The sequence below is a fragment of the Heteronotia binoei genome, chromosome 8 (genome assembly GCF_032191835.1).
Source record: "Heteronotia binoei isolate CCM8104 ecotype False Entrance Well chromosome 8, APGP_CSIRO_Hbin_v1, whole genome shotgun sequence".
NCBI classification, from domain to species: Eukaryota; Metazoa; Chordata; class Lepidosauria; order Squamata; family Gekkonidae; genus Heteronotia; species Heteronotia binoei.
Window position 1 is genome coordinate 97,151,789 of NC_083230.1, and position 12,209 is coordinate 97,163,997.

Below are 12,209 nucleotides of genomic sequence, written 5' to 3' on the forward strand. Positions count from 1 at the left end.
ACAGTAAGGTGCAAAAGATGGCGATCTTGACATTACAGTGTTTTTGTTCTGGATTCCCCCCACAGAATATCAGATCGGTGGAACCCTGCTATCCGAAAGCGCATGCTGAGTGATAGTGGCCTAGGGAAGATGTCCCCGCACTACGAGGTACCTGAAAAACAAAAGGAGGCCAGCCAGACGCACATGCTGCAGTAAGAGCACTCTGCATTTATCTGCTTGGTGCTGCATTGCTACCATCACCAAAGGCAATTTTTACCTGCTTTTTTACAATGCATTTTGATATAGTCTCCTGTTGTCCTGCACTCTTTGCTCTTTTCATTGCTGTGCCTCTTACCTGTGTGCTGCGTGCAGGTCTCGTCTTTGAATGCCTTTCATGACACCCTTGGGACTACAGAACCTTTCAAAAACAATATTTATTTAGTTAGTTATTTTCAAAATTTATCCAGAATATTTATTAGCTGCCTTTTTTTCCCCCTTATGGAGCTCAAGATGTCTTACAATATAAATAAAATACATAAAAGAGCTTTCTCCCTTCTTAAAGGACCTGGCTAGTCTTCCAGCCCACTGTAAGTTATAGACCCTTCTGGCCAGAAGTGACCTTGGCCGTTGCTAAGGTTTTTTTTTTCCTTATGTAATCAGATCTAATAGATAGTTAGATCTGGATAATTTGATGTTTAGCTGCTATAGATGTATTTATTATTACTACCATTCTTATTCCTTTTACTGTTGCTTTGTTGCTGAATTGCTGTTGGTCAAGACTGCAGTCATAAGAGCAAATTTGCACAGTGAAACTAAAGAGACACCATATTAAACCTAATGTGTCATTAATTTCAAACTTTTTAAAAATACAAATAAATAGTGATAAATACTGCAGCTGATCTTAATTAAAGAGTCCCTGAGTCATCTTTAGTCCCTGAGTCAATCCAAATAGGGTTGCCAGGTCCAACTCAAGAAATATCTGGGGACTTTCAGGGTGGAGCCAGGAACAAGGGTGTGACAAGCACAACTGAACTCTACACAGAGTTCTGGCAATCACATTTAAAAGGGACAACACAGCTTTTAAATGCCTTCCCTCCATTTAAAAATAATGAGGGATAGAGGCACCTTCTTCTGGGGCTCACAGATTTGGACCGCTGGTCCAATCCTTTTGAAACTTTTTAAAACTTGTTTTGAGAGGAGGCAGCAGATGTTCTGCTGAAAATTTGGTGTCTCTACTTCAAAAAAACAGTACCCCTAGAGCCCGATACCCACAGATCAATTCTCCATTATACCCTATAGGAATCGGCATCCATAGGTTATAATAGAGTGCCTAGCAGACATTTCCCTCCCCCTCCCACTTTCTGATAATCCTGAAATGGGGGGAGGGCCTCCAAACTGGAGGATTCCCCTGCCCCCAACTGGGGATTGGTAACCCTAGGGCTAAATCAGAACTTTTGCTAGGTGTTCATGTTAGAGCTTCTGGTGGTTTTAAGAAATCATTTGTCAACTCCACAAGGGCTCACTTCAGACTGGGGCAGTGTTCTGTGGAGAGAGGAGACTGAAGCCTTTCCCTCACCACCATTTCCCTGTCTTGTAACAGCTATGGGGAGGTGCTCCACTGGGAATCTTACATGTGCATTTCTGCAGTAAGCTTCCTAAGGCCATCTTGGGTTGGGAAAATAACATGAGGGGGATAAATCTGAAGCTCCCTCTCCATGTGGTTCAGATCCAAATCTGGGCCTCATGTACTTCAGAATTACCTTTCAAAAACCTCTGGAAGCACTAAACAAGGAACCAGACTCTCTCAGGTTGAGCTCCTTCCAGCTGTTAGGTCCCTAATAAGTTGCCAGTTCTGAATTGAGAAATTTCTAGAAATTTGAGGTCCTGGGGAGAGTGGAGTTTGGGAAGTGGTGGGGGACCCCAGCAGAGTATAATTCCATACATTCCACCTTCCAAAGCAGCCATTTTGTCCAGATGAATTTATCTCTGTAATCTGGAGATTAGTTTTAATTTTGAGAGATCCACCGGCCTCAACTGAAAATTGGCAACCACAGCCATAAAAATAAATAATAATAAACATAATAAAAATTTAAATGATGGTACATGAAAACAAAATACTGCATCAAAAAAGAGTGAGAAGTTGCAAAACTTATCAAAACTTCAATTTCCCCCCACCCCCCATTAACATGTTTGTGAGAAATCTAGGCTATAAGTCATGTTTGGTGGATGTTCACTGAAAATTTTGCAAACATGCAAGCAGTTCTCTTTGGACTTGTATACCGAATGCCAGACTATGTCTATGAAGCAGCAATTTGCTAACTAAATGTTGGCAAACGTTTATAGCACCATATTGTTAATGTTAATTTTAATATAATCCGTAATTTGTTTTAACCATGATTTTATAAGTATAACTCGATGTATAATGTATTTTTATGCTGTGAGCCGCCCTGAGCCTGCCTTGGCGGGGAGGGCGGGATAGAAATATAAAGTTATTATTATTATTATTATTATTATAAATGCACATTTATATTTCTTGACTGTTGGGACATTTTTTTTTAGAAAACTTTGTATGGCCATATATTCCTCTTGGTTTCCACAAAAAGGTACTCCCCAACCCATTCTGCAAAGTGCTTTAAAAGACCCCCTTTTACCTTGAGGCAGTGGTTCAATGGCCCTCTTGACCCTGCATGTAAGTCACAATACATATGTGGTTTGGCTTGGAAATCCCAGGTAAGTGTTAGGTTGAATTTAGTGCTCCTGAGCTTGAGCAAAGTCTATAGAGCCCACAAACATGTGACCTCACCTGTGATGAGAGTGCCATTTCTTGCAGAAGTCTTTGTGACCTTTGGGAACTTGTTTTTGAAGCACTCACCAGGCTAGCATGACCTTTCTTAGATCATGTGAGCTGAGCCTATCAGGGCTCTGAATCACCTAGCAGAGGGCCATACAGAAGGTCAGAATGACAATTCTAACATTCCAGCCAAAGGTCATGAGTGACTCTGTCTCAAAAGAAAAGAATGATAGGAAGAACTGTTTGAAAAGCTATTCCTTTTGTTTGGCTATTGACCTGCAGTGTTGACAGTATGTTTTATTCCCTGATCCTAACCAGCATTCTAGCTTAACATGAAGGAACTTCAGATACATCCATCCCTTGTTTTGTAACAGAATATTTGCATTTAGTATTTATTTTGATGATTTGTTAGCCACTTCTGCATAAAGATATATCAAAAGATTAAAAATATGGAGGAAATGCTTTGGGAAGAATGCAGTTGCTTCAGAGGATGTATGCAAGCTGACTTGCTGACATTAAATTAGCCTGGACCTATCCTATGAAGTGGATCCCCACACATCTGTATTTTAGGATCAGAATTTTAGGAAAATTGGTCAGGGAGCTCCTGTGTCCTGTGGAGCTGGCTCTTACTTTACAGATGGCAGGTTTCCAGTTCTAAGTGCTGGCTTTACACTAAGAGCAGTTGGGTTAGCTTACAGCCAGCACTGGGGGACAGTATAGTGCACCTTATTTCCGTGCTGTCATTCTAGCCCCTTAGCAGAGGCACAGTAAATGTGGAGTCATGGTGAGCACCTGCTCAGTGAACTTCTCATAACCTACATTCTCAGCAAGCCGCTTACATTGTGTGAACTGGCCCTAGGAGCAAGATCCCTTCTGTGCACAGACTACTTGAGAGCAGAATACAGGTGATGTGCACATTTCCCATTAATGCAACCAGAAAAGACTTTTCTGGAAGATGGTCATGCAGTTTATGCTTAATGGCATTGCCCTGCTTGAAACGGACTTCTGCAGCTTTCTCACTTTTTGCCCTGCTGTAAAAAAGAAAAATGAAACACTAGATGAAGCACTAGATGAAGCACAGTTCTGTTTGCATAAACAAGACCTATGCAAATATGGTTTACCCTGAGTTAGGGCATCTACTCCACATTCCATTGTTTAGGGACAGGGTTGCTAAGGGGCTAAATAAAGGCAGATGCTTTGGGTAAGGACTATTTCTGGTCTTTTCTAGATGTGATTCCTCCCTTCCTTCCTGTTGAGTGAATAATTTTCAAAAATAATTCTAATAGGTGGAAGTGAGATTGTTCTTTCTCCTTCCTCTTGGAAAAAGAGGCTCTTAATTATGTTTTTGTAGCATCTCTGCACCTGACACATCATTGAGAAAATTTGCCCTGCTGACAAATTGCTTTGGCAGGTAGTGACACACAAAATGCACCCACATGCCAAGAAATTACAAATTGGCATCTCCTAAACAAGGGAGCTGTTAACTAGCACCACCCCCTCCCTCCCTCCCTCCTTCTTCCCTGCCTGCGTTCCTCCCTCCCCCTCTTTTCTGACATGAAATCTGTACAACCCAGCTTCCAACTTCTCTTTGGGATTCCTCTGAGGAGCAGAATGGTTTCTTGATGGGCTGTGACCACCACTTGCCTTGGCAGAGGAATGTCTTGCTCCAACTTAGATTTAGATGCTTTCCATGTATTGCCAGCAAATAAATAAAAGTTTTGAAAGTGGAATCTCTTCTACAATAATTCCAGCATGTTTAGTAACAAAGCCAAGTGGCAATGTGGTATGCATCTCTCTCTTGCAAACAATGGTATCTGTTTTCTCCCCTCCGCCCTAACCAAGGGAATTATTTAATTTAGATTACATTCACTCAATCAGTCATTCACCCTCCTCTTTCCCTTTGGCTTATCTCATCATTTCACCTGAGCTGTAAGGGCTGATGAAGAACAAAGAAAGGAAAGAATGAACTAGTAAGACAGTGAATGTTATGATTTCATTGTGCGATGGTCTTCTATTGCAAGGATTAATATCTAGATTCAAGGCAGTCAAATGTAGATAAGAATGTGATTCTGCTAGTGAGTTGCCTGGATTTAATTCTTTGTAGTGGAACAAGTAGATGTGAGGTCAGTAGCAACACAGAGACCAACAGGAGTTTCAGGGTATAAACTTTCAAGTCAAAGCTTGTTTGTCAGACATAAGTTGTTAAACAAGGGATTGTTAACGATCCATAGTTGGATCTTTGCAGATTTGAAGTGGTGTCTGATACTAGAAATCACTCAAGACTAAGTTTCTTTTTCAGAAGAAGAGGAGTAGGTTTTTATACCCTTCTTTTCTCTACCTTAAAGAGTCTCAAAGAGGCTTACAATCACCTTCCCTTCCTCTCCCAACAACAGTCACCTTGTGAGGCAGGCAGAGATGAGAGAATTCTGAGAGAACTGTGACTGGTCCAAGGTCACTCAGCAGACTTCCTGTGGTGGAGGAGTGGGGAATTGAACCCAAGTTCTCCATATTAGAGTCTGCTGCTCTTAACAACTATACAACACTGGCTCTCATAAAGGGATGGTAGGACAGGGTTTCTACAGATTATCTCCTTTCAGAGAACATATCCCCAAATGGGTTTAAATCTGGAAAGAAGATTTTCTATGGACACACACACTGCAGGACCATCTCTTCCTGGTTCCTGCTCCAGCCTGGTGGAATGCTCTCCCAAAGGAGATTACGGCCCTGTGAGAATTGATACAGTTCTTCAGGACCTGTAAAATGGAGATGTTCCAGCATAGGCCTATATTGGTGAAGATCCAAATCTGCTGGCCTCCCCTACCTGGTCTTGTGTTATTGTTGCTGCTTTTCTGGCACTTGCCTAGTCTTTGGTTTCATCTATGGATACATATACTGGAGGTTCTTCAGGAACACTTGTTAACTTGGGTTTGACCGCCATCTTGTATTATTTGATACTATAGGTTTTTAATATTGCATAGATTAGGTTTTAACAGTTCTAAATTTATTGTATATATCTACTGTTGTAACCCACCCTGAGCAGGGAGGGGTGGGCTAGAAATTTGATGAAATAAATAAATGAAAGTCTTACAAAATGTCAAGCGAACAGTGCCAGTATAGCTTTGTTGATTCTTGCTGTCCTCTGCATGCTCATCTTCGTTATTAACCAGGGACACATACAGCTGCCTTATACTGAGTCAGACCATTGGTCTGCTAGAGGAAGAAGAGTTGGTTTTTAAACCCTGCTTTTCTCTACTGTAAGTAGACTCAGAGCAGTGCCTTCCCTTTCCCTCCCCACAGCAGCACCTTGTGAGGTACATGGAACTGAGAGAGGCTGTCACTCTTAACCAGTATGTCATGCTGGCTCTCAGTGCTCAGCTAATCACCTGAACAATATAGGTTGCACTGTATAAGGGCTTTTCATGAACCTTAATTTCTAAGCAAAACATCCGTTAACTATTTTGCTCCTACCCACTGTTCTGATCGGTAAAGAAAGCAGGTATCTTGACTAGCTTCTCACACACACCCCTGAGATAGTACCATGCTGGAGGAAGTTTGTTATCTTCACCTTGCCAAGTGTCTGCCTTTAGGTATTTGATGTCTCAGGGTCTGGTTTCACAATGGAAACTTTTGGCTTTCCTCTTCCTCTCTGTCATTTTTGATACTGGATATTGGGTTTTCTTCCCTCTGGGCTTCCTTTTTAAAATATCCAAATGGAATAATTCAGAATTTTAGATTTGTACAGTGAGTTTTAGTACTGTTGAACCAAGACATCCACTGAAAGACTATTCTTCTAAGAACTTAAAAAGAGCCAGGCTGGCTCAGACCAAAAGCCCATCTAATTCAGCATTCTGTTCACACAGTGACCAACCAGCTACCTCTAGGAAGCCCACATATAGGAAGAATGCTGTTGTGTGCCCTTCATTGTCAGTCAGTACACATTTTGTCATCCAGCACACACAGTGTGCTCAGTTAACCAGCTGCAAGTTAATCTCCCTCAACAGCCATATCCCCGTGTCTGCAGTAGGGTGCATGCCCCACTTCTGCTCCTCCAGCCGGCCAGCTGGGCATCTCCAGCTATTGCCATTCTCCTAATAGCTGGCATTGCCAGCTGATGTCTCAACTCAACATGCCTTAAGCTGTTGAGGGATGGTGGCTCAGTGGTAGAGCATCTGCTTGGTAAGCAGAAGGTCCCAGGTTCAATACCTGGAATCTCCCACTAAAAAGGGTCCAAGCAAGTAGGCATGAAAAACCTCAGCTTGAGACCCTGGAAAGCCACTGCTAGTCTGAGTAGACAATACTGACTTTGATGGACTGAGAGTCTGATTCAGAATAAGGCAGCTTCATATTTTCATATGTCAGCAGCCAGCTGTGCTGGAGGGCTCCCAAGCAGCTGGCCCATTTGCCTGCCTACTGCCTAGTCCAGTTCTGTGCTTCAGGGGAAGGGTTCCCACCAGGCATGAGGGTTACTGCCATTACCTTTCCAAGAGTAGGTCACTATAGATTCCTCTCTGTAGGGGTGGGTCAAAGCAATGAGCTTGAGTATTTGGTACATTTGGTTATCTGGTAACCCCAATTCCAATTGCATAGTTCTTGGATAGCTTATGCTGTAGAAACATATCGCCTTTATTCTGTGACCTACCTTGAATCTCAGTGAGAAAGGCAGGCAATAACTAAAGTAAATAAATGCTGGAAAGCAAGTCCATTGCTGTACATCTCCACAAACAAAAGAGATTTCACTTCCATTAAACATCATCTCCAAGCACCATGCTCACACACATAATGGCTTAATTCAGATGACCAATTTGAGCCAACACAGGAATGACTCATGTCTGGATTTAAATGGCACATTCAAGCTTGCACATCTGGGTCCTACCTCTCTCCTGCCTTTACCTCATTCTCCACCGTCACTCTGCTGCCTCAAAAACCTACCAAGCAGTAAGTAGCAGCACATTGCTAAAGTGCTTCCAGGGCACCTGTCCTGGCCATCTGAATGGCTGGGATCACCAGGGAAGTGCCAGTCATGCTCTTGAGCAGTGTGATCGCTCCTTCAGGGTGTGCACAGCTCATCCTTGTTCCATAAGTGGGCTACACCCTGTCTGACTGCCCCCGGGGTGCTTTCCACTAAACCGGCTTTCTTTGAGACAGGAGGCTGCCACCCCTAGCTGTCCATTTGTACCTAGTCAATGTTAGCTGGAATCTTTCATTCTGTTGACTTAACAGTAAATAATGGATGTCCTGGGCCTCAACCAGCTCATGTTGCCATAAGAGGTACTTTCTCGTAACCTCAACATTTATGCTTCCTCAAACACTCTCATTCTTAGCTTGTTTGTCAGACACAAGTTGTTAAACTAGGGGTTGTTAATGGTCCATAGTTGGATCTTTGCAGATTTGGAGTGGGGTCTGATACTAGAAATCACGCAAGACTAAGTTTCTTTTTCAGAAGAAGAGGAGTAGGTTTTTATACCCTTCTTTTCAGCCTTTCTCACTGAGATTTCAGGTAGGTCAGGAGAGCCAGTTTGGTGTAGTGGTTAAGTGTGCGGACTCTTATCTGGGAGAACCGGGTTTGATTCCCCACTCCTCCACTTGCACCTGCTGAGATGGCCTTGGGTCAGCCATAGCTCTGGCAGAGGTTGTCCTTGAAAGGGCAGCTGCTGTGAGAGCCCTCTCCAGCCCCACCCACCTCACAGGGTGTCTGTTGTGGGGGAGGAAGGTAAAGGAGATTGTGAGCCGCTCTGAGACTCTTCGGAGTGGAGGGCGGGATATAAATCCAATATCTTCTTCTTCTTCTTCTTTTCTCTACCTTAAAGAGTCTCAAAGAGGCTTACAATCACCTTCCCTTCCTCTCCCCACAACAGTCACCTTGTGAGGCAGGCAGAGATGAGAGAATTCTGAGAGAACTGTGACTGGTCCAAGGTCACTCAGCAGGCTTCCTGTGGTGGAAGAGTGGGGAATCCAACCCAAGTTCTCCATATTAGAGTCTGCTGCTCTTAACAACTATACAACACTGGCTCTCATAAAGGGATGGTAGGACAGGGTTTCTACAGATTATCTCCTTTCAGAGAACTTATCCCCAAATGGGTTTAAATCTGGAAAGAAGATTTTCTTGTTGCCATTACCTTTCCAAGACTAGGTCACTATAGAGTCCTCTCTGTAGGGGTGGGGCAAAGCAATGAGCTTGAGTATTTGGTACATTTGGTTATCTGGTAACCCCAATTCCAATTGCATAGTTCTTGGATAGCTTATGCTGTAGAAAAATATCGCCTTTATTCTTAGTGGAGGCAGAAGCAGGTTGGGATGTTATAACAGTCCTGGGACAAACAGAGCCAAGCAGTCCCTGTGGGTTTGATGGCAGCACAGTCCATTCAGCTTAGACCCAGGCTGTGACAACAACAACAATACAGCCACTCAGTTCTGCTTGCTTTTAGCTGACTGTGATTGATTTTGTTGATTCAATTTATAAACTGCTCTCCAGGGTTGAGGTCCAGCAGGACTTTTCCTGGTAAGATAAAGAACTAATCTGATAAGGTTGAGCACATTATGTCATAGGACCAACACAGGCTTCTCTGCCCATCTGCACAATGAATAGTGAAGTGGTCCCCACAGACACCTTACCTTGGAGGTCTCAAGCCTCTAGACCTCAACATGGAATTCTCCAACTTTATTTCATCTAAGACTGCCAGATCTTTGTTTCCTTTGAGATTGCTGTCCTAGTTGTTTACGACTGCTCACTAGAGTGGCAGAGGAAGTGGGGGAGTGGGGATAGGCATCGTTCCAGTGTCATAAGGTCACTTCCAGTGTAGCATCATTTTGATGCTCTAGGATTCCCCCCAAACTCTAAGGTAAAGCCATCCTAGAGCATTTCTCTGATGCAAGTATATCACTTTCAGGTTCCTAGCTAAAGTGGTATTGGAATTATGCCTGTTTGTATGTTTCTACCTCTTAAACTTCTTGCTAGTGGGCAGTGCTAGACTAGTAACTCTAATTTCATCTTTGCCTCGACACGTATAAGAGTCCTTTCATTTCCACTAATGGGTTGGGTATATTTGTCTGGTAACTGATAACCTAGACTCTCTCTTTAAATTAATCTTAATCCTTCTACTCAGAATCATGCAGTGAGAGATCCTGGAAATTATACTTTTAACAAGTTGTATACTGATATATTTGAATTGAGTAGGGCATCTATAAGTGGATGCAGAGACCGTTTTTAGAGATAGGAAAACAATAACCTTAGTTAGTTCCAAAAAAGAAAAAAAAACTCATACAGCTGAGTAACAATGGGTTACAACATCTGAGCAAAGGAAAATAAAAGGAGTGCTACAAACATACTTTCACCCCACATCTAAAACTTACCCTCTGTGTTGGTAAATTAAGAGACAGGCAGAATAATCTTCAGCTGTCCAGATTTCTTGTTCGTGCTTTGTTCCTCCCTTTACCCTTGTTTGCCATTCTGTTGGCCTTCTTCCTCCATGAAGTCTGATTCATCTTTCTCCTCCCCCCAAATTTCATAGCCTCTCTTCTTATTCCACTTGATGTGTGCTCTCACAAAAAGAGAGATTTGCTATATAGAATCAGTCCTAGTGTTTATTGTTCATGTTGCCCAACATTTGTACTCACTCAGTTCAACAGCACAGATCATTCACAGGTGTGTGTGTGTGTGTGTGTGTGTGAGATTGTTGACAGTGTGAACATTTTTCTCATGAGAAGAATTATGCCCATAAGTCTGAAGTGGTACAGTTCAGAAAAACCTTTACTATTAGATTCTGATTTATGATTAAATTGGGTTGAAATTTAATTGAATTTATGATTTTCCCAAAAAATATTGAGGCTCCAGCTAATGTAAATATAATTTGCATTCCTCTTGAAACAGAACACAAATTATTGTGTGGTCTGCTTATTTGTACTTAATTCGGTTCTGTTTCAGTCTTGCATCTTTTTTGTTGTCATGTCTTCTTTTTGCTTAGTTTCATAGGAAACCCTCTAGGTGGCACTAGAATGTCAAAACTGGCTCTTTGTTCAACTTTTCTAACATCAAAATTTGGGTGGAAAACTAAATCTAAGAAGATAGCATGGAGAAAAAATAATTAAAAAATACTGAATCCATGTGAGAAATGGCCCAAGAAGCAGAGGAAGAAACGCATTGGAACCACTGCCCTTTCTTTTTTAATGTACAATTTCAATTCCACAGTATACATCTGAGGTTTTCAACATTGTCTAGTGCTGCAGACCAATCTGTTACAGTGGTTATGTGTACAGATGGAGACTAAAGAAGAGGGGAGTTAGGAAAATGCCAGGAAAGTCCAAATCAAAGCATTTAATAAAGAACTAAAATTGCACAGCCTAAATTGCTGCATCTAGATGATACCAGCAATCTCAGAATGGCATTTGGAAACTGGCAAACAAATAAATAGTTAGGCTTTGTTTATAGAAAGGGATTTTATATGATTTTGTGGAGTGCTCTCTTTGATTTTGGTGCTGCTGCTGTTTGCTAGATATTATTGCTACTGTTTTAAATACTCAGCTGAAGGGAAGAAATGATCAAGCTTTTGAAACCATGGAACAGCTCAGAGGAATCATGTTAGTGTACTATACCACCAAAAGAAAAGAGACTTGCGACACCCTGAAGACCATCTGGTTTATTCTGCACTAGCACATTTTTAATCAGAAACATCTGTTGCCACAATAAAACTATTCGTTTCAAAGGTACGATAATATAGCTTTTCTTCCCCCCCTTCACTAGAGAAATATCCCTTGGGCAGTATTCAGAATGTGGATGAAGGATTGCCTAAAATGGGCTTGTAAGTCTGAAAGTGCATTGTGCTCCTCCTGGGACCTCATTCTTGTACCCATCACATCTGACTCTAAAGTGTGCATTTTATTCTGGTGATATACTAGAAATTTTTAAAAACATGATCTTGCAAAAGATTTGTCCAGGTATTAAATCACTAGGTACTAAGTGCAGGCAGAGACTAGCTTTGATTTTATGTACCTTTTGTGTTGGGCCACACAAACAGATTAAGAATCTTGCTGGTGTACTGTCAACCTAGCTTACCAGCAGGGTCTCTGGCCAAACTGATGGAAGTGGTGTTGGACTTAATGCTGAGGACCCCAAAGATGATCATCTTTGGGAATTTCAACATACATGCTGACTGAGGCTGGATTGTCAGGTCAAGATCAGGACTTCATGACCTCTGTGAGAGCCCTGAGTCTGACTTAGATTGTCATGGGCCCAGCACAAGAAAAAGGGACATATGCTGGCCCTTCTTTTCTGCACCAAGCAACTTGATGATGATCTGATCAGGGGACTTAGAGGTTCAGCCTTTGTTGTGGTCTGATCACTATCTTCTGAAGGCACTGTTGAGCTTGCTGCTTTCTCCCTGCTGGGGCACTGGACTGATTTGGATTGTCCACTCTTGGAGATTAATGGATCCTTCTAGTTTCC

The 12,209-nt window shown here is 42.2% G+C and overlaps 1 protein-coding gene across 1 annotated transcript in view; it reads left to right on the forward strand.

The window, feature by feature from the left end:
* DGKI (diacylglycerol kinase iota) overlaps positions 1 to 12,209 on the forward strand; it is a 398,043-nt gene that overhangs the window by 321,334 nt on the left and 64,500 nt on the right. The window contains 1 exon segment of the mRNA XM_060245690.1: positions 66 to 191. Coding sequence (XP_060101673.1) covers positions 66 to 191 — 126 coding nt within the window.